Source organism: Dromaius novaehollandiae, chromosome W (assembly GCF_036370855.1).
Source record: "Dromaius novaehollandiae isolate bDroNov1 chromosome W, bDroNov1.hap1, whole genome shotgun sequence".
Classification (NCBI taxonomy): domain Eukaryota; kingdom Metazoa; phylum Chordata; class Aves; order Casuariiformes; family Dromaiidae; genus Dromaius; species Dromaius novaehollandiae.
In genome coordinates, this window is record NC_088130.1 from 22437770 (window position 1) to 22459296 (window position 21527).

Below are 21527 nucleotides of genomic sequence, written 5' to 3' on the forward strand. Positions count from 1 at the left end.
AAAGAGCTGTTGAAAAGAGAGGAAGCAAAACAGTCAAGAATGAAACTGAATAGAATAGAAGCAGTATGGATAAAGGATAAAACCTGTGCCGGACAGGAATTGAGAGAAAGCATCTTGTCAAGTCCCATGGAAAATGAAGACATTAGTGTGTAAGATCAGTTCATAATCAAGTGTCAGCACCATGTCATTTCACAGTGGTAGGGCACTACAAGTCTGCTGTAACACTATTGGCATGTGTGAAAAAGCTGTAGTAAAAGAATTGGCTGGAAATCTTCACATGCTGCTAAACTCACTGAGGCGTTAAAAGCAGTGCAGTAACATTTTTAGATAAACTTCAGAGAAAGCAGAAGGGAGGTTAATAAAATCAGTTCTTGATAGTTTTAAATTGAAAGTGGAAAAAAAGAATAGGTAATAATCATCCTTAATAGAAACGTAGTGGCACAGGCCTGCCTGCTCCGCTCTGAACCTTTAGCTGTTGTGTGTGCACCATTAAGGACATGTACAACCTTCAGCATGCAGCTTACTGGTACTGTGATATTCTTGCATTCTTTTTATTTTTTTTCTCCTTTGTGTTTCTTTTACTACAAGTTTTCCAGCATGCTCAGTTAATATGCTGTAGCGTGAAGAATGAGTTAGCTTTTGAGCCTAAAAGTAAGATCAGACTTCTAAAGAAAATGATGATGTGAAAGGTTAGATATCACTTTAACTTGCAGATATGGCTACTGTACATTTGCAAGGTAAGGGCAAGCCTCACTGAGGATCAGAGCAATTTTACCATTAGCACCACAGCCACCTGCTCTAGAGGAGCAGGCTGTAAGAGGCAGTGGGCTTATTCAGCAGTTTCACAACTGAGGTATGGACTTTATTTTCTGAAAAAGAAGCTGTTGACTATTTGTGTTGTAGGTTACCAGGCAAATTGGTACTATGGCTACTTCATCATCTTCACATTCAAGTAAATCTTTCCTTATGATTGTATTTTTACTGTGCAGCTGAATACATGATATGGACTTTTCCAACATGTTTACAGCTTTGTATTTTATGTTAGCTTTCAGCTGATTTTCAAATAGGATATGGTATACATTATGTGTCCTAAACAAATGTTTGATGACAAAAATTGCCTTGCTGCAGTCAGTGGCTTAATAAATACGGTCCGCTACTCTTCCTCAGGATTGAGGAAAGATGGAGAATTTAGTGATCTGTAACAATGTGGTCTCTTCTCTGCTTGTTTTTTTTCTCTTGGGAAGCAGGTATGTAATGCCATTTTAATATGAGTACAGCATTAGAGTAGCTAACATTGTCTGCCTAGAAAAACTATTTCTCATCTGTCTCACATTTTATGGATTCTTAGCCTGTCAGAATCAAGTAAGATTAAGCATCCTGATTTTTAAAAGGTGATGAACATCCACATCTCTTACTGACTTTAATAGGAGCTCCAGGTGCTTCTTAAAATTCAGACTCTAATATAACTAGCAGGCTTGCAGAGTATATCCAATTCATTGTGCTTTCAAAGAGTGCAAGTCAACAAGGAAAAATATATGTGCAGCTGGTGTCCAGACCTTCCCTTCATACCTTAAAACTACCAAATGAAACTAACACTTTTCCTCGTGTAGGAATCTTTGCTCTCTTTCTCCCTTCTAGATAGCTGTAATCCTCTGGGTTCTGAGAAACCCATACCTTCCATGCCTAAAAAGAAGCATCTTCCTACTGGCAAGATAATGCAGCCCTGTAGCCTGCTTTTTCCTTTCTGCTCTGCCATTTCCTCCCTGATGTTTTCCCTCATGTTGGGGTGGGGCACAGTAGGCTGTTTCTGTTCTTCTTTCTTTACTTTCTGTGCAGCTGAATAGTTCCAGGATGAGTGTGCCATTCCTCAGTTCCCCCTGCATTACTCTGAAGCTGTAGTTTTGTTCATTTTGTTCTTAGGACTGACAGTAGGTGATCTTTGCCTTTGAGCTAAAATTTTGCTCTTTATCTGCTTCAAGACTTTGAACTGTGTCTACTCTTGATATGTTTGAAACCTAGCTTATATACTAGATATAGGGAGTATTTTTAGATTTTTTTTCAGCCGTTATTCTTTGCAGCATGAAATACAGGAAAAATAGACAAAGAGAGTCGTTGTTAATTTTTGACCTCATTTCTGCTATTTTAAGTGATGGATCATAGTGTAATGTAGCTTTCTAGACATTGTACTAACTGACACATCATGTACCTTCCTCACACTTAGCAGTCTGGTGCCCAAGAAAGTTCATTGCTTCTGAGTATTTGTATAATGCAAGTTTAATCTGAAGTATCTACAGTAAATGGAAAATTTAAGAAAGGCCTCCCAACTAAACCAAAAACATCTGAAAATAATAAAATGTAACAATGGAAGAGCCTTTTTCCAGTATAAAAATTAGATCATTTGAAACTATAAAATGTTTTCTTTTCTGAGAAACAAGTCTGTTTGAAACCCTGGCTGATTGAAAAGTTGGAGGTCAGTGACATTTTAGGCATGTGCATAAAAAGGTGTTCCTTCTCCATTTTGGAGTTAAGATATATAATGCAAAGTTCTTGATAGATTAGATATAATTTCCATGTATTTACCTAAGATTTTCACTTTTTTATGGTTCTATAGAGCTTTGGTTTCTGCTTTTAATCCCCTTTTCCAGACCCTTTCATTTGCTTATTGTAAATTCAGATTGTGCTGTGCTACTTTGTACTGCTCTAGAGCTATAATGATCCCTAAGGCCCTTGGAATCTTGCCAGTGGAAGAATTTTCACAACAAGCTGCAATTACTGTTTTATTACTGTAAAGCGACTTAAATTGCTATATATCCCTACCTCTTGCCCACAAAAAGGCATTTTGATTAAGACAGAAGAAGAGGCTTGAGTAAGTGATGTTTATGATTTCTGACAGTTGCTGGAGCAACCTTTCACAATCATAAACAGGTGTAGGTAAAATGATTAATGCTGTTTTAAATTTGCTAGACATTAGCTTGCTCACAGATGAACCAGGATCATAAACAATATAAAGCTATCTTTTTATGTCCCCTTGGCAAGGTATCGAAACACAGTTCAAGTATGGCACTGTGAATAGCTGGAGTTCTTTGTTCTTTTCTGCCTAGAGGATCATTTAACTTCATTTCTATTAGTGTATCTTAGATGATGAGAACTTTTATAATTTGATGAGTATCTTACAACGTGTAAAACACTATAAAAGTCTTTAAACTACAGATCTTCTCATTAGGTAAGCAAAAATTTTGCTAAGCAAAGAACTTTGTTTTGTTTCATTTTCTGAGCCAGCAGCTTTTTAAATTGATAGGGTAGTTTTCTTCTCATGGAATTGTATTTCAATACATTTCTGATTTATTAGTGTCAGAAAATGTGCTCCAGAGATGTCCTTCTATTCCTGTATTGTGTACATTTCAGAATTCCCTATTCTCTATTGCCAGTCCTCTGCTGAAGTTAGTCTGCTTTTTGTCTAAATTGAATACATAAAGTTCAAAATTATAATGAACAGAGCCATAAGCACAGATATTGAAATGATAACTGCCTATTTGTGAGGTATTTAACATCATAATAAGCAGTATGTTTTTAATACTTTCTTACATTTCATGGGTGCTTTAAAAATAGAACTGTGCCATGTTTCGATCTTTATCTCTCCTCATGCTTTACACATTAATAAGAAAAAAACAAATACAAGAAAATGCACGGAATGGATTAAGAGAGGAAACATGTAGTGACTACCTATAAAAGATATGGAAGAAACTTGATACACAAACTTGGACCCAGTCTAGCTATATTGAAGTCTAATGGGCAGATTTCTGATAATTTCAGTAGGGTTAATTAAGCGTCCTGAGGAGGAAAGGAAAAACCTTTGAACATAGGAGATAAGACTTTTCTTCTGCATTGTTTTCTAACATCATTTGACAATATACTGACATATAGACGCTGATTTAAGCATACTTAGAGGTGCTTTCTGAAGGAAGAGCTGGGGAGAATGATACTTCTTACTAGACTGGTTTATGTAATTAGACAAGACATGCAAGGCCTGAGCCTTTTTAGATGTGATAAGGGGACCCAGATCCCAACTGCTTTTCCATTTTTCTTCAACCATGTCGGCTTTGTCTAATGACTTATTCTACTAATTCTTTACTAATTCTTATTTACTAATTAAATAATTACTGATTGAGAAGTAATTATTTAAAGATACTCTTCTGATCAAACCAACCAGCCAGCCAACCAGCTCATCCCCATCAACAGTGCTAATTCTGCTTTAAAAGTTGGAAACATGAAGTGATAGAAATCTCAAAACGACTAAAGAGGTGTGAAGGGTGCGTGTTTGTCCCTTGAATTTTATAGTTTTAAGTGAGGGCTTAATTTATGCTTTGTAGTCATATTTATTGTTAATGTTAAAAAAAAAAACAGGAAATTTTGAACCATATTACATAGATGAATAGTTAAGCTGAAGTTGCTTCATAGCAGAAGAGGTCATACAGGAAAAATTGAATCTAAAAAAGCAAACACAGGCCTTTATTGTTAGTGTGCAGGCAATTAAAATTTCAAATAATACAGCAGTAGATAACTTCACGCTTTGGGTAGGCTTTGGAATTCTCATTTTGTTTTTTCTAATATTGGTAGCAAGTTTCTTGTAATGTACAAAGTTCGATTGTCTGTCTCATACTGAAAAAATTATCCTGCCAGACTTTGGAACAGATGGGAAATTTAGACTTAGAGCCAAAAGAAAAAGTGACACATTGTCAGTAGATTTGGAGAGAATTTTATTGTCAGACTGTTCAGACTTGCAGGGTGTGTTGGTAACATTAATTATGTAATTGTTCTGGGTGTTTTCAGGACTGTAGTTTCTGTATAATTATTCCCAAAGCCTTACGCAAGACTGTTCAAGCAAGAATGTTATAGATATGCTAATACAGTTGACAGTTGCATGTGTAACTATATGTTTACACACATATATATGAAAAATATATTTTATATATATTTATATATAAATATGTATATTCATATATGCTTTTACTCAGAGACAGGCAGACACATATTCTATGTCACTGCCATCACACAGAGTGGTCTCAATTACTCTTTTAGAGACCATGAAGAAGGTCACCATACAACCCAATTGTAGAATTGTTGTTTTACTTAGAGTATGTGTGTGCATATTCTATGTATGCACGGATGCCAAATCAAGAAGGTTAAAAGAGGACGTTGAATATTCCTTTGTTTTCTTTTGAAATATTGTACTGGGGTTCAACACTTGAGCAAGAGGTAAAGGTGAAAAATATGAATACAGTTTAATAATGCCTGAACACCTTTCGAAAGTAGGAAATAACAAGGGAAATTTGAGTTTGAGAAGTAAGAATTGGGAAGATATTTTTCAATTTTTTTACTTTTCCCCTACAGGGCATAGTCATTCAATATAAACCTCATATTTGTTTTGAGTAAATAATAAAATAATATAAAAATGTCTAAAATGTCTTTTTTAAATAAAAATGTCTAAATGTTGAGCCCGCAGGATCAGTGTGGAGGACATAAAACTGTGTGTGACTCTGGTGAATTTCTGTAGTTGGGGCTAGACAGTGTTTTGCATCCAGAACCTGCAGATTGCCTTAGATCTGCCAGATGTCAGATACTCAGAAATAATTTTCTTTTCTCTTTTCTCCTGTGTGTTCTGCACTCTCTCGTATTTCTCACTATGTGTATTGTGCTAACAAATTGTACTCTGCCTGGCAAATTTTCTCTTAAAGATGAGATTTTACAAAATGCAGGAGCTTGTAGCAGCCAGTTGATCTAGTCTGAGGAAATACTAACTTTGGAGTATCTTTACCACTTACTTCTGGTGAGGATGAAACGTGTAGTGCATATGTCCTTCCTCTTTGCCATGACTTAATCGCCTGTCTCTCTGTACAGCTTTCCCCCTCCATGGAGTGCCCTTCACGAGGCAGATAGTGTTGCAGTCATTCGTTGCGGTTGTGCTGGCGGAGAGATGAGGGTCTTCTGTCTCTGCAGGTTCCCAGGGAGTAGTTGCAGCCAATGAAAACAGACTTTTTGGGTTCAGTCCTGCACTACTAAATCTGGCAGAAATCCCAGGGAAGCTACTGGGAGTTTTGATTAAGAACAGAATGCAGATTTAGGGTCACTGTTTTGAATTTAAATATAGATCTTCCGCTTTTGCTACCTAAACGCTGTAGCACTGCCCCAGTGTATGAAAACCCTAAAGGGAAACTGAAAAGTAGAGGCTAGGAGATCATCTTGAAACAGTCAAAAAGTAAGCGTTGTGTGACTGGTGAAAAGTATGTTGGATTTTAGAATTTAAGTTTTAATGATTTTGACAGTGAAGTATGGCACAGCAATTACGCATTAGAAAGAAAACTTTTAATTTGAAACTATTCTTAAATTCAAAATGAATTAAATATGAAGGTTTAAAATTCTTTAAGCTTTATCTGCTTTAAATTCTCAACCATATCTGTCCTCATTAGCATTGGCTGGGCAGTGTCTTAAAGGCTATGAATACTCTAGTAAAATTGTGGAGAAGAGTTATCCAAGTATCATCAGGGCTATAGTTTTTTCAAGCCAATCAGTAGAACATAGCTCCCAGGCTTGAAAGATGCTGGAGTACTGTAAGAAATCTGGTTTCTTCCACTTGAAAGTAATAGGTTAGTATATGAGAAATGTATAAGGTATTTCTTAATCGAGATCAGAGCTGAATCCTCTGAATTAACTTTTATCGTATTTTTTGGTTGTTAAAAGATACACTGTTTTATGGTGTCCCCTTGAAAATATTGTATACTCCAAAGAGGTAGATCTGTGGTGGGAGTTTCTTTGGTTTTAGTTCAGCAAAACAAGAGATCTGAAGAACAGGGAACTATGCTTATGGCAGTCCTCTGAAGGAACCATAGTAAATAGTAACTGGCTGGGTTTTTAATGTATTATCAACTGCAGCAAAGTATCAGGATAGTCTAGACAGTCATCTGGGGAAATGTGTCTTGCAAGGTAAATATGATGTTTTAAGAGCCATGTATGAAACAGTTATTTTTTTCTTTTTTTTTCATTACATTAGCCAAAGAATTCAGCTGCATGTCTGTGGTTTTTATAGAGCTTCTGATCTGCTAGGGCTTTTTTGATCTTGCGTGCTTTTCTTAATTTACACAGGAATTGCTTCTGAAATAATTTCCCTCTGCTTCTTTGAATATGGATACATTTTGAAGGCCTTCTTAATGGCTTAGTGAAAAGAATACATTCAAGGGAAGAGATTCTGTGGCTGCATTAGATCACTTTTAGTCCTTCTATTTCTGTCTTACACCCAGCTTGAATAGAGGCTGCACTATGCATAATGGCATGTAACATCATTCTGCCTCTGGATTATGGCTGACTGGAGGCTAGCATGTAAACATCGTCTCCCTTTTTGTCCCTATTTTCTGACCTGACAGAGTAGTATGCTGGTTGCCAGAGGTTTAAAAAAAAATAAGCCACTTTGCCACTTACTACAAAAGTTTAAGTTATGTTTAGCTGCTTCTAAGTTTCACCAGTGTAGGAAAAAAATGTACATTTGCAGCCGTAAATTGTCCCGATTGCTATTTTGCATTTAGCTAACTGAAAAATGTCCCAATATGCCATGGTGAGATCAGAGTTACTGAGAATAATTAAATATTCACTGTGGACCTTTTCTGCAGACCTTTCTCCATGTGGGTAGTCTTAACTGGTATAAAGTGCTTCATTTTCATTAGTGGGATTGATTATTGGCATGAATAATGACACTGAACTCCAAAGTGACGGTTTTACACTACTTATTCAATGCTCCTAAAAGTTTATCACATCTGCAAACGTGAATATTTAAATTTCCTCTTTGCTGACAAGGGATTCTGTTCCTTTGAGGTTGAACTGTACTGAATAGCACTGATTTCCTGAAAAAAGACTGTAGAAGGTGTTCAATTCAAGTTTAAAGATTATGATCCGGAAAAGTCGCTTACTTTCTTTACAGGGATATAGCCAAGGCATTGGCTTCTTCGGTTGTTGAGATATGAAGGAATTCAAGGGTATGATATGCATTTCCTTGGCTTTTCAGAGTCCATGTTTTAACAAATACTATCTTTTTGTCATATGGGAAAATCTTGGCTTGTCGATGAAAACTGAATGCAGGGTTTTGTGCACAGGGCAGAGTTTCAGCAGAGGTGAAGATACTCCTTTGTGTCGTAGACGATAAGATGTCCAGCTATCAATCAGGCTGTAATGAAGAATCTTTCTGCCCTCCCATTGTCTACCTATGAAACTGTTGGTAGTATAGCACACTCTTCCAGTGAAATAAATCTGGATTTATTCTAGCTAAATTACCGAACCTGAGCCAGAATTTTACCTAAATATACTGATGGGCATTTTCCTTTCCAGCTTGCAGGAAAGAAATGGTGATAAAGGTGAAAATTGTTTGGGGAAAAAACAAAGTCTTGGATTGCTTTCTCTCTGCTGTGGAGGTATCTTTAGAAAGACCCTGATGTTAAAAACAGCCAGGAAGGTTCTGGTTTTGTTGTAGTTTTGTTGTCAAGGCAGCAAGGTACTGCTGGCATTTGCTCCAGTACAGATACAAAATTGACATAAGTGGTCTTACCCTCACTTGAGGTTTTTTTTAGTATTTTCTGGACTGAAGTCTTACCCTGTAGACTGCATGTTAGATAGGAAAATCTCTGGTCTCCCTTCCATTAGAATTGTATTTGTTTTCTTTTTGTTTTGCTTGGGGTGGGGGTGGAGGTTGGGAAATGGAACAGAAGAATTAGTTATTATTGGTCATGCAGTAGCTCTGAAGGACCTTCTGTTGTGGACCAGAGTGTCAGTATTCTGGGAATTTCTCTAACTCAAGGGAGAAACAGAAGAAAAGGAGGGAGAGTAGTAGGCAGCATGATGCACAGAATTCCTTAGCTGCTTTGAATTTGACAGACATCTCTGCTAAGTAAAGATTTGAGATTAATATTAGGATAGTAAATAAGAATTGCAGAATAGGGAACCTTACAAAAAGTTATTCTTTCAATTTCTTACTTCTGTGTACATCTTGCCCAGGGGGTAATTCAGTCTATAACTTGTTGTAATGGCGGGTGATGAGTATTTCTTTGTGTGTCAGCTTGAGTATCAAGTATTTGCTCATAGAGGTATTGTGTTAGAGTCCAAGATTCAAACTCAAATGCAAACTTTATATAGTAACAGTGGTTGTAGAATTGTAATGAAATATATAGACATATATATTTCATTATAAGTATATACAAAAAGCTCCAAACAAACCCAAAGTGAAGTCTTTGCTAGAATCAAGATTGAGATTGTTATTTCCCAATTTTTATTCTACACAGTAACAGTCAGTGTGCAGTACTGCAGTTGCATATGGCAAAAAGCTTCTTCTAATTTCTCCCACCATTATTTTTTTTATTTATGGGTTTTATTTGCTCTCAGAAGCAAAATATTTCCATGTATCTATCTTTCTCTGCTTTTTGTGTGTAGATTTATAAAACACTTTCTGAACTGTGAGTTTCTTATCTAAGATACTAGAAATATTTTCTTTAATGTTCATGTTAATTAGAGAAAATTGCACTTTATTTCAGAAGTAAAGTTGAGTACTTGGTGCTTTTGCTGTCTTTTCCCATGTGCTTAGATGTATTATTTTTAATTCAAAAAATGAGCTTTCTGATCTGCAGATGATAGGAGACTTCTACTATCCTTTGTCTGCTTAAGCTGACATAATATCAATTATGTTAAAATGGGTGTGCAAACCCTGGAATGTTGTTTTTGGAAAACAGTTGCTTTCTCTGTTCCAGCAAGAGGAAAATGAGAATGTGCTTAGAATGGACATGACAGCGGTAGTGGTGGAAACTGGAATTTAGCTGAAAGCGACAAAGCCCACATGGACTGCTGCATTAAACATGTTTTCTTCTTTAATTTAAAGCTGCCTTCCACCCCCTTTTTAATTGCCATGTGTATATTAAGTTGCCTAATCAATCACAGGAGTTTGTGTGATGGAAAGTATTGCATCACAGGAGTCGGTCAGAAATGGTCGTGTGGGACCAGTAGAATAGCAGTAAAAATTCAATCTGAAAATTAAAGCTGTCAGTTGTACAAAAATGTTCAAGCCTTCAGAACATATTTAGCATGCATATTCAACAACTTTTTCAGCTAAGCCACTTTTCTCAAATATTACATATCAAATAAATTTTATAAAAATTCCTGTTTCAGAAGATGACCAAAGAACCTTTAGGGATCCTCTTAGGGATCTGTCTCAACTTTGTTGCATTATCCACAGTTTAAAATGTTTAAAAGACTTTTGTGTTAATTGTTGTATCTTTTATGTGGATTATAAACTTAATTGTATTAAATGCTTAATTAAGGGCTTGACACAAATTTTCTTTAAAAAGAGTGGAGGGTAGGGTGGCCAGACTTTACTATTCAGGCTTTGGTTTATGTGAACTGCTTAGTCTAAATAGCTGTACTGCCCAGAGACTATTTTTTCCAAGAGAAATTAATAGCCCTGCCAAGTCTCTTTCATTTTCCAAGAGACTAGCTCTCATTTTCAGCCAACAATCTTTTCTCCACAACTTGTTGGATGTCACCTTTTAAAAAAATGCTTTTTATTTATATCAAGCCTGAATCAGTATGATCCATCTAACTTCTTGTTCTAAAAGTTTGAAAAATCCCTTATGGCGGACCCTCAGTGTTGGCAGCTAAGCATTACTGCAAAAAGAGTAATTTTCCGTATTAGCATGATTAAAATATTGAAGGAAAAACAATTTTAGATAATCTTTAATAAAACAAACACATGTACCTTTGTAATGTTTAAATTTCTTTTTGCGTACTGTGGCTTATGATCTGCAGATGGTGAACAAGAAGGATAATATTTGCATATGCATACATTTCAGGTTTCTGGTCTGAACTCAAGTACAACTGTGAGTATTATCAACCCTTTCTTTCATACAGAGATAAAAATTAATCCAGGAAAAGCCCAGATTTCCCATTTTTCAGAAGCATAAAGTTTTTGGCGGGGCTGTCATGCAGAATGCAGAATCAGTGGGAGAATGGGGTGTGCCTTACTCTGCCGATCTTGCTGATTGTGCTGTGAGTCGCCGTTGTAGGAAGACAGAGCATGATGATGCTTTCAAATATCAACGCATCTCGGTTCCCATTGCAAAGTGTTTAACTGAGATCCTGTCTCAGAAGAATCAGTAATCAGGGACAAGGTTTTGCAGCAAGCAGCAAAAGTAGACTTAAGACTCCTGGAGCTATTTGAATGTTAGTGGAAAGTATTGGGAAATTTGCCACTGCACCCTATCAAAGGTGTAATAAAGACAGTTGCTGCTCCAGCATATTTCCTGTTGGAGCATCTTCTAGCAGGGTGTATTTTAACTTCAGACCTTTTCCAGCACAGACTTAATCGTTCTACCTTGGAGGTTCCCTTACACAAAGTCCAGTTTCTTGGACTTTCTGGATTTCATCAGGTGTGATCATTTTTCTTTTGGAAATGAGTAAATTTCCTTGTGAACTCTAATGACAGATACTGCTTTTCCAGCCTTCAGGTTCGAGATTTGCCATATATTAAATTGGTTACCTAGTAATGCTGATGTATGAAATGGATTTTTGAGGTATCAGTAATAAAAAGCTGTTTACTATACTTCAGCCAACACAAAGAAGGGAGGGTGAGGTTGAAATGAGTTATTTTCTTATCTCTTCCTTAATTATTGCATGATCATACCTGTGAGAGAGAGGCTCTGTAAAAAGTCCTTTCAAAGGGCAAATTTGTTTGATATCAAAGTGAAACAGATTTACCAAATGTTAGGTTTTGTTCTTTAATTGCTGGGAAGGGAGGACGTGTTAGACGTCTTCATTAAGTCCATTACTCACTCCCCATGTGACTCAGATTGATCAACATGCTTAATGTTTTCAGTATGTGATTTTTAGGAAGAAAAGTATCAATATTCCAAATAGTTTATGGTTAAAAATATTTACTTGCAAAGACACAGTGCTTCCTTATTTTGTTATGGTTATGTGGAGTTTTGTTTAAACGAAAAAGATGGACAAGACTTCCTACTTCCTTCCTGCTAATTTTTCTAGCACTCATAGACACGAAATAGAGGATTTCTCAAAATATGTTGCTTCAACACGGCAGACTGTGTTCTTTTAGCCTTGTGGAACTTTTATCTAGGCTTTATGTAGGCACAGGAAAACTCCCACTGCACAGCCAAAAGTATTTCTGTGTGCGTAGCCAACAGGGCTTTATGCAGAAACAGTATTTTGGTTTTAGGAGCCTTTAGCTAAAATTTTAGTCTGTGCTTTCCTGTGAAAAGAAACTTCACAGTTTAATATTCTTCAAGATAACTTGTAATGGACGTTCCAAAATGTCTAGGTACCTTTTTCCTTTCCTTTTTCCTTCTGTTTCTTGTTTTCACTTTTTAGTTACCTGAGAAGAGGTAAGGATGTCCTGGTCAAGAATAGCGAAGTAGTTTTCACCATATGAAACTGTGGAAGCTAAGACGACAAAATCCAGATAGAAGTTGAATCTGTATATGTGTATCCAGATATCTAAACATTTTGTCCTTAATAAATATAAATTGGGATGTTAAACATTGTGTTTCAGGGCTTGAGCTAGTGCGTGTTAGACATCAGGGGGAAACTTAATGTGGCAGACAGATTATCCTATGTCTACTTACAGCAAGCTTTTTACACCTTCAACTGAATCATCTGATTTTGGCCAGAGGTACAGGAAGAAAAACAAAGTAGGTGGATCTTGGGTCATATCCAATACTAGAATGCTTATGTTTCTAATCCTTGTGGCAGACTCCTTGTAAAGCAGCCTTTTTAAAATTACAGTTAGAAATAGAATTAACTTACAATTTTTTAAAAAGGAATTAAAAAAGATCCTGAGAACACTGATACATCTCCCATGTAGTCTATGTGAATACAGAATGCACACTTCTATGAAAGGATAGAATGCTGGAGTGTAGTTCAAAATTAATTTACAAGTGTAGTATGCTATTTCTAGTTTTTATGTCAAAGCCAAGAAAAATTAACTCTCTTAAAAATTAATTATACTAACAATTGTGATTGCTGATAAAGGTTGCTATTCTTTAAGTCATAGTGCATGTTGAATATTGTTTTCTGAAGTTTGAAAAAAAAATGCATAACACGTGTGTGCTGAAAATCACTTTCTTTCACCAAAGCAGTTACCCTTTCTAAGCAACAAATGATTTATAACATATGTTCTAGCATATATTCTTTTTGGCAAAATTATTCCGCAAGGCAGCAATGCTTGGGAAGGAGCAAATGAAGATTATTGATACAGAAAGGATGATTGATTCATAAACTCAGGGATTTTACGGTGATTTAAAGTTTTTAAGATGAACCATTATGATAATTATGATAGTCTGATTAATTATATAGAAGAGACTGTAGAATCTCACTCAGTAATTGCTGAATCAAATCCACAGCTTCATTTAAAACTACAGAGTATTTTCTAGAACGGCATCTAGTCTTGATATACTTGCTTCGCATAAGCAAAAATATATTATGTGACTAATTGCTTTTATGTAAACAGTTATAGTTTGCTTTTAGTCTGGATATGCCTTCCTACAGCTTCTATTTTAAAATCTCATTTATGGTTTCCTCTTAGTTTGGAAAACTAACCACTACTGGGACTCTTTCATACTTAGAGTGTAGTCAAGTCACCTTTAGACTTCATTCTGGATAGAGTGGATGGATAAGGTTTTTTTTTAATGGATGCAAATTTTTAATTATTATATTGTTTTTAGTATTATAAGCCATGTTTCTGAGACCTTAAATTATTTGTCTGCTGCTTTTATAATTTTTCCAGTTTTCCAACATTCCTTTTGATGTGCAGGTGCCAGAATTGGGCAAAGAATTATTATTGCCCTGTGCAGAGATCGAGTTACTTTCCTGTTGTGAACTGCAAGTGGTCTGCTTCTGAATCTCCGCTTCTGTAGCCCAAGGTCATGAGCCACACATTCTGCTAGGAGATAGGATTGTTGATTATATGTCATTATCCAAAAGTAATGGGGATCACTGCATTTTGGGTTGAATTAATTTTTATTTATAAACCTAACTGAAAGTTAAATAGTAGTTCAATTTGCTATTCTACAATTCCAGTTGCAATAGTCAGACTTTCAAATGCCATCCTGCAGATTTCTACTGATGGAAGTTGCTTGGTTATAGAACTTGAATGTTAGTGCTTTTGCCTTCTCTCTTTATTAAGGCACAAGTAAGTACATACATGTAGGTGTCTAGAGCATGTATTTCCTACTTAATAGGAAATACTAAGCAATCAGGGTATTGGTATCCTCCTTCCTTGCTTCTAACTCATTGCTTGTTCTCCTGAACAGGCACTTTTTCCTCTGTGGTCTGGTTATATTCTCTAATGTTTCTCTCAGTCACATCTTCCAAACTGGACTTTTCATTATCAGGGTAGATAGAATACACACATAATCATTTGAAGTCTTACAGGAAGGTAGTGGAGGTCAAGTATACTTCACACCTCAGACTTAAGCTCCAGGTTGAGTCTTGTCTGCTAGAATTCCAAACTTCTTAGCATGGATGGTCTTCGTCCAAAATACCTCTATGGAACACGAACCTTTAAACAGACATGCACAATTTGTATTTCTATTCCAGTTGTTCCATGTTATCCAGGACTGGTTGTATATAAAAGTGTGCCTCAAAGAACAGATGATATAAAAATGCAGGACTGTCCAGAAGAACTGTTTTTTTCTGAATAGGAATTTCAAAGTCAGCTAGGATGTTAAGTTTAGCAGACTTGGTGAATACAAGTTTTGGAAATTTTAGAGATACATAATAAATCACTACTTGAGTTCATTATAGTTGGCATTCACCCATGAAGACGGCACTCTGTTTTTAGTGCATGGATCCATGTTTTTAGTGCCTGACTAGCCACTGCACGTAAGTCCCGCAGACAGACTGTACATTGAGTAGCCCTCCAGGAGTAGACCCATGCATATATACTGATGCAGAATACCGCTTCAGTTGTAGGACAGGGCTTGGTGTCCCCATGAAGATCTGTATGGATCCTGAGATGGTGGTGCCTTGCACAGCTGGAAGCCTTACTTCCCTTTTGATAGTACTTATATTTTATCATGGGACCCTTAGTGTTGCTAATGACTGGTAAATAGTCTTTTAAGGTTTTCCCATGCACATCCCTTTTGTCTTTTTCACCTTCATGTTTTTGAGAGTCTTACTGATGAGGGGTCTAAAATCAATCTAAAATTTCAGGGAAGAATTCAACCTTTATTGATCTGACTGCAATCATCACTTGGGCAAAAATAACCTGCAGTAGGCAGGTTATGGACAAACAGTTTTCAATACATAGAGTAGACTGTGGAGTTTTCCAGAATCTGTGCATTATTTGTACTTCAGTCATTAATGAAAAACTGAAATAACTGAAGTCTTTTTAATCATTTGTATTACTGTAATGTTAGCAGTGTATGTAGCTTATTTGACGTTAGAATGGGAATCTGCTCATTGAACAGTTGGTGGTAAAAGCTTTTTCTGTGCATATGAAGATCATTATTTTTTCAGTGCAACATAGAGAATATTTTTACAGATGATAGTAAGTAATAAATTATAATACAACTATTTGTGAAAGGGTGCAATACTGTTTTCCAAGGATGAAATACTGTTGTCATTGAATTCAATAGTCAGATTCCTATTTGCTTTTACTGGGCTCAGGATTTAATTCTATTTCTTTCAGCTCTTAAAATCTGAACAGTTCTGTTTTTCTTCTGGTAGCAGTCTGACTACTGATGATGATTTGCAGGTCAAATGCTATATATCACATATTTCCCTCAATCTTTGTGACACCTGAGTAAACTTAATATGAAAGAAGTATACAGTCATAATCTATGATGGAGTTTTTTCCTAACCCTCACCACTTAACTAAAATCCAGATGAGATTACTGTGAGCTCTTGGAATTTAAACCTCTTATGGATGGATTTTTTTTTTTTTGGTTATTTCAAATATTTGTCATTCTTACATGAGGCTATAGCGTGATGAGATTGCTGTCTTCTGCTATCAATTGTCGGGATCTATATTTTATGCTAAAAGTTTAGCTTTCTCGGATTTGGCAAGGCCCTTGGAGTTGGTTAAACTGAGATCACTGTGAAGCTGCTTGTGTTCGAGTATCTTGGAGGAAAGATCACTGAAGCCTTTTTTAATGTACAGGACTTCCTTTTTAAAATGTATGTGTTTTACCAAAAGAACTGTTTCAGTGATCTCACGAGCACGGGGGAAACTCAGAGGTGTAACCCTGAAGATTATTTGCTAATGAAAGTCTAGCAAGATTAAAATACACAATCTTTACAAAGCATTTGAAAACTTTCAATCTCCTTTTTTTCCTGTAGATACTTACATGCATGCTTAACTTTACGTAATGCAAACAGTACTGTTGCAGTTAACTCACAATGTGTTTAAATAACTGTGTGCAAAAGTCTTTCCAGGACTGCTATCTGAATGAAACTCATTAAAAATGGGGAGCAGAACACTTACTTCTCTTTGAGTTAATTTTAAGAGTGTTATCTCTTAGTGCAAAGAAAACTTAAAGTTGTTGTAAGTGGACAAATAGTAAGATTGTAAGAGAGTGGTAAAAATACTGGGCTGTGAGGAATATGCCACTTGCTGAATTGCAGTTCTGGCTCCAATATAGCTTATGACAATTTTGTCTATGGCAATGTGGGGTGATAGTGTTAGTGATAAATTTTTTGGAAAATATAAATCACATAACAGTGTTTTTCATGATATCTGTTATGTATTGGAATTCAGATATATTTATTGCATAAAATTACTGTAAATAATTATTTTCAAATTTCAAAAGCTTGAAATTTGGACTTTACTGAAGCGGATGGAAATTTTGCCCTTGACTGCAGAACATAAAAAATTTCACTACAGGAGGCTTAAGTTAGCTGAAATGGAGCTCTATTAAAGGGGACTATTGATGACCTGCAACAATTATCTTAAATAGCTTCTTGCCACACAAAATGTTCCGGTTTCAAAATGATCTGCATTCAGGCCTTTTTTACAGGTTTGGAAGTTAAAAAGAGGTGTCATTGGAAAGACAATTTTCTCCCTTTCTAAATGTGTCAAAGCTCTTATTTTTGCTTTTTTAGGATAAAAGTATCAGATTATTGAAAGCATCTATTGTCCCATTTATAAGTCAGTTGTGAGCCCAACTGCACACTCATGAAGGGGCAGAGGGCAGAATGTGAGGCAGCATTGAAATCTGTTTTCAGTAGGAAAAAGAAGGGAAAATAGGCAAGGACAACAGGAAGAGCAGCTATAACCCCACTGTTATGCCTTCTTTCACATGACTGAGTCTGAGTGGAAGCTTTGCACTTTCTTCTTTTCTCCCCTCCTAAAGTTTCCATAAGGATATGAAATCTGGCTCAGAGCAGCCATCTGTTTCTCATTTGTTCCTAGAGAATTTCAGCTAATTGTTGTCTCCTGTTTGTGTTGCCTCATAAGGTCAAAATCTCCCTCTCTTTATACAGATTGAACCTCAATGAATTAACCATTTACAGAAGTTTAGTTTTTCTTTATTTATATATATAAAATATATATATATATGAATATATATATGTATACTATATTCAGTACATTCAATACAGCTTGAATAGGCTGTATTATTTCATGTTATTCCTCTTTGAAAATAAATGATACACCAATTAGTCCTAAGTAGTATTAATTTTTCAGTAAGCATTCCAGCAGGAACGTTGTTTCTGTGGCAGTTTTTGGCATGGACCTGATTAATGTGAAGTGAACAACATGTGACTTCAGTGGTCTGGAGTTCCCTCTCATGAACTGCCATAAATTTGTGTAGAAACAAGTAACCCCAGTTCCCTGCCCTGGTTTGCTTAATCTGCCTTTTTTTTTCTTTTTTTTTTTTTTTTTTACTCTTTCAGTAATGGATTTTACTATGTGTACTGTCACTGCACAGATCAGTTTTGGGGTGCAGCTGCCTTTCACTGCTTGCATTTATCAGAAAGAAATAAACTGAAAGACTGTGATACCCTTGCAAAAATGGTTACCTTCAGTGGAAGGTGTCATGCTGTTTCTGTAAGCAGTAACATAACTTGCATTTCCAGGTCCTCTTGGTATTTTATTAGTACTGATATATACTGGATTAAAAATGGAGTCCTTCTGTAGTTATTAGTGTAGTGACTCATAATACAGTGATCTTTCCTCTTTTCCAGATTATAGAACAGGCCCATGTTTCACACAAGTTAACAACCAAATGTGCCAGGGCCAGCTAACTGGAATTGTTTGCACGAAAACCCTCTGTTGTGCAACCATTGGACGTGCATGGGGTCACCCCTGTGAAATGTGCCCTGCTCAGCCTCAGCCGTGTCGTCGTGGTTTCATCCCTAATATTCGTACTGGAGCATGTCAAGGTAAGCCTTCTGGTTTAAGTTGTGCATACATGTTGTGTTGCTGATACGCATCTTGAAAGCCTCACGTCCACTTAAAAAAAATTGCTGTTTTCCTTGCGTGCATTCTATATTTAACTTTTCATAAAATTCTGATGCTTCTAAATTTTAGCTAGCGTACATATAGAATAAATCTGAAGTGCCTAGAAAAAATGAATGCCAATCAAGAAGTCATAAATACAGAGCACAAAAGGGACAGAATGTCTGTTGAGCAGAGCCGTTGGCTAGTGCAGTAGAGCACCAGTAAGACAACTGGATTGTGTTGTTCTAGCCTTTAGCTAGGAAAAGAACTACATACTTGACTGTAAGGAGAAATTTGCTGTTTCTTGTTACTTGGTAATGTTCCTTGTGAAAGGCATTGGCACTTATTACATAGAATTTTTTTAAACCCAGAGTTTTGATGAAGCACTCAATGAACCTTCTGTTGGATACTCTGGATTATTTAAACAGGGCTAGAAAAGTGAATGAAATAGGAAGGGCTGCTGTTTTCTCTATTTGAATTCATAAAATGTAGCTTGAGAAAAGGGAAAACCTTCTTGCCTTATTCATTATCTCCTGCTATGGTGATAAGAGACTTGCTACTCCTCCCTTGTGTCGTTACTCCAATATGGCTATCCTGAAAAATAGATACCTGTTCTACTATTGCTGTTTGGCTAAATTTTAGAACAAACTGCATAAAGAATGCAATAACACTGGATAGCAGAAATTCCAAAGGAGAGCGTACTACTTCTCTTGTTACAAATTGGGGCACGACGTCAGTTCATAGGCTGTTTTGCCTTAGAACCTCCCCTACGAGCAATAGAAACCAAGTAGGCAAAACGCTAGAATGCATTTGCATTTTCTATAATTTGGCCCTAAGACACTGTTGGCAATCAGTTTCTTGACTGAGTTCTCAGACCTCAAGACACTTTTGTGAGACACCTATCGACAGTGCAGAGTAAGTTTAGTATTAGGGCTGAAATCAGGCATTGTAAATCAGCACGGTTCTTTGAGTTCCGATTATAATCAGTATAATGATACAAATTAATAAAGAGGACCAGATTGTTAATTTTGGAATAAATTATTAGAAGTTCAAATAATTTTGGGGGGATGTATTTTTTGTTTGTTTGTTTTTTGCAGAATCACACAGAATAGTTGGGTTTGGAAGGGACCTCTGGAGTTTTCGGTTTTCAGTTTAACAAATCATATATATACTGCTCTGTCTCTGTATCAGTAGCTTATGCCTTCCAAAATCTGTTTGAGGAAGCAGATCCAGGTTATTGTAGGCATTATATGCATAAACAGATCTCTATAATATAGCTGAGATAATTCTTAACGTAATGCAAGGGAAGTAATGAAGCTGACTAGAATGCTTTGCTCTAAATATTTATGAAACTTATTATCTTGTACAGCGCTGCAGAACTTTGAGATTCTGTATTTACAAAATAATAAAAAGCATACCGTATCAGGCTTTGTGTGTGTTTATGTATGTGTGTATCACCAAGGATTGCTATCATGTAATTCAGAAAAATGTCCTGATTCAAGCAGATTTTGTAACTCATAGTGGTGTAACAGGTTTCAGGAGAACTGATCTTTTATTGCCTCAAGAGAGGACAAGTAACTTCCTTCTTTTCTCACCTTTATTTCCCCATACCTTCTCTTTCAGTGGTTTTTTTTTTCCCCCTTGTGTATTGCAGCATTACTCTTAATGCTACTTTCCCCTACATCACATGTGGCTTAAAATTGCACAAATCGAACAAAATCAATGCTTTGTCTGGAATTCTACTTCAGGGCTCCTGCTTAAGAGTTCCTGGTAAGAGTTCTGTGCTAACCTGAGTTGAAAAATGGAGAGAAAATTGGGATGATGTAAGATTTTTAATTCTTCCGAATTAAAACAAGAAAAAATTACCCATTTTGATTCTTCCTTCAATTTCATTCACACAGTGTTATGGTTGACCCGAAACTGCAATTGAAGCTACAATTGAAGCCAGTTCAGTTCTATAGAACTTCAGTATTATTTTAGAAAAGGCATCTATTTTATTTAAAATACATAATTGCCTTAAAACAACCATAAATTCCTTCATTTTTCATCATTTCATGTTTGCATTCCTGTTTCTCTGACCGTGCTGCTTTAAACATCCAATTTGTACTAGGGAGGAAGAATGCACTTTTCCTTATATGTCAGAAATAGGCCTCTGTCTGCTTTTAACATCTTATGCCTTGCTGTTCATCTTGAAATGATTAATGTGTTTCAAAAGTTCTTTTCCTAACACTGTCATAAATAGGAACAGCGTATCGAAGGCATGGATGTTGGCTACAGTGTCACAATTAAACTCCTTTGGCTGGTGAAAACCTTGGCCAGATATAATGAACTCTTAAAACTTCTGTGCCAAACTGGGCCTGGCATAGCTTCTGGGACTTCATTGCAATTACATGAGAGATCAAAAGAGCTCTTCAGCATCCATGCCCTCAAGAATGTTTTTAATACTGTTTTCTTTTTCTGCCAGCTTATTTTGTGTAGCAAATATTTTTAAGTTATGCAGTTGACATCATTGCCGAATTCCACTGAGAAGCATAAAAACAACGTGGTAGTCTACTTTATATTGTGGATGAGCAAAAGAAGTTTGAACAGCCATTGTTTTTACCACTTTTTTGGCATGTTACTACTATCTAAGAAGATTTCATTGTATTTAAGTCAGCAGGAGTTAGTGTGATGTTACCAGATGATGATATGGCACGAACAGATGAATAAAAGTTAAATCTTCTGGGGAGAAGAGAGAGGAAGAGTTTCTTTGTTCCAAGAAATTGTTACTTTTACTTCCAACAGTCAAGACAATTTCTTGGAAGCTCTGAGTACCTGTAGTTCCCACTGACAAAATCTGTAGTATTTGCAGGTTGACAGTATGCTATATACTCCGTCTTGATTTGTCAGAGCACTCTAGTGGAGGTGGCACTTGACACTCTAGAGGCTGTTTACCATTCCAAACTCCTTGTTAGGATGTATAGTCTGTAGAAATAAGCTGAAAGATTTAGCTGCAGTTAGGTATGAGAATTTAAAGAGAGGCGATACAGCAGTGTTGTTCACAGGGGGT

At 36.2% G+C, this 21527-nt stretch overlaps 1 protein-coding gene across 1 annotated transcript in view; it reads left to right on the forward strand.

The window, feature by feature from the left end:
- LOC135324501 (fibrillin-2-like) overlaps nucleotides 1–21527 on the forward strand; it is a 180029-nt gene that overhangs the window by 22080 nt on the left and 136422 nt on the right. The window contains exon 6 of the mRNA XM_064501037.1: nucleotides 18223–18420. Coding sequence (XP_064357107.1) covers nucleotides 18223–18420 — 198 coding nt within the window. The remainder of the gene's footprint in view (nucleotides 1–18222; nucleotides 18421–21527) is intronic.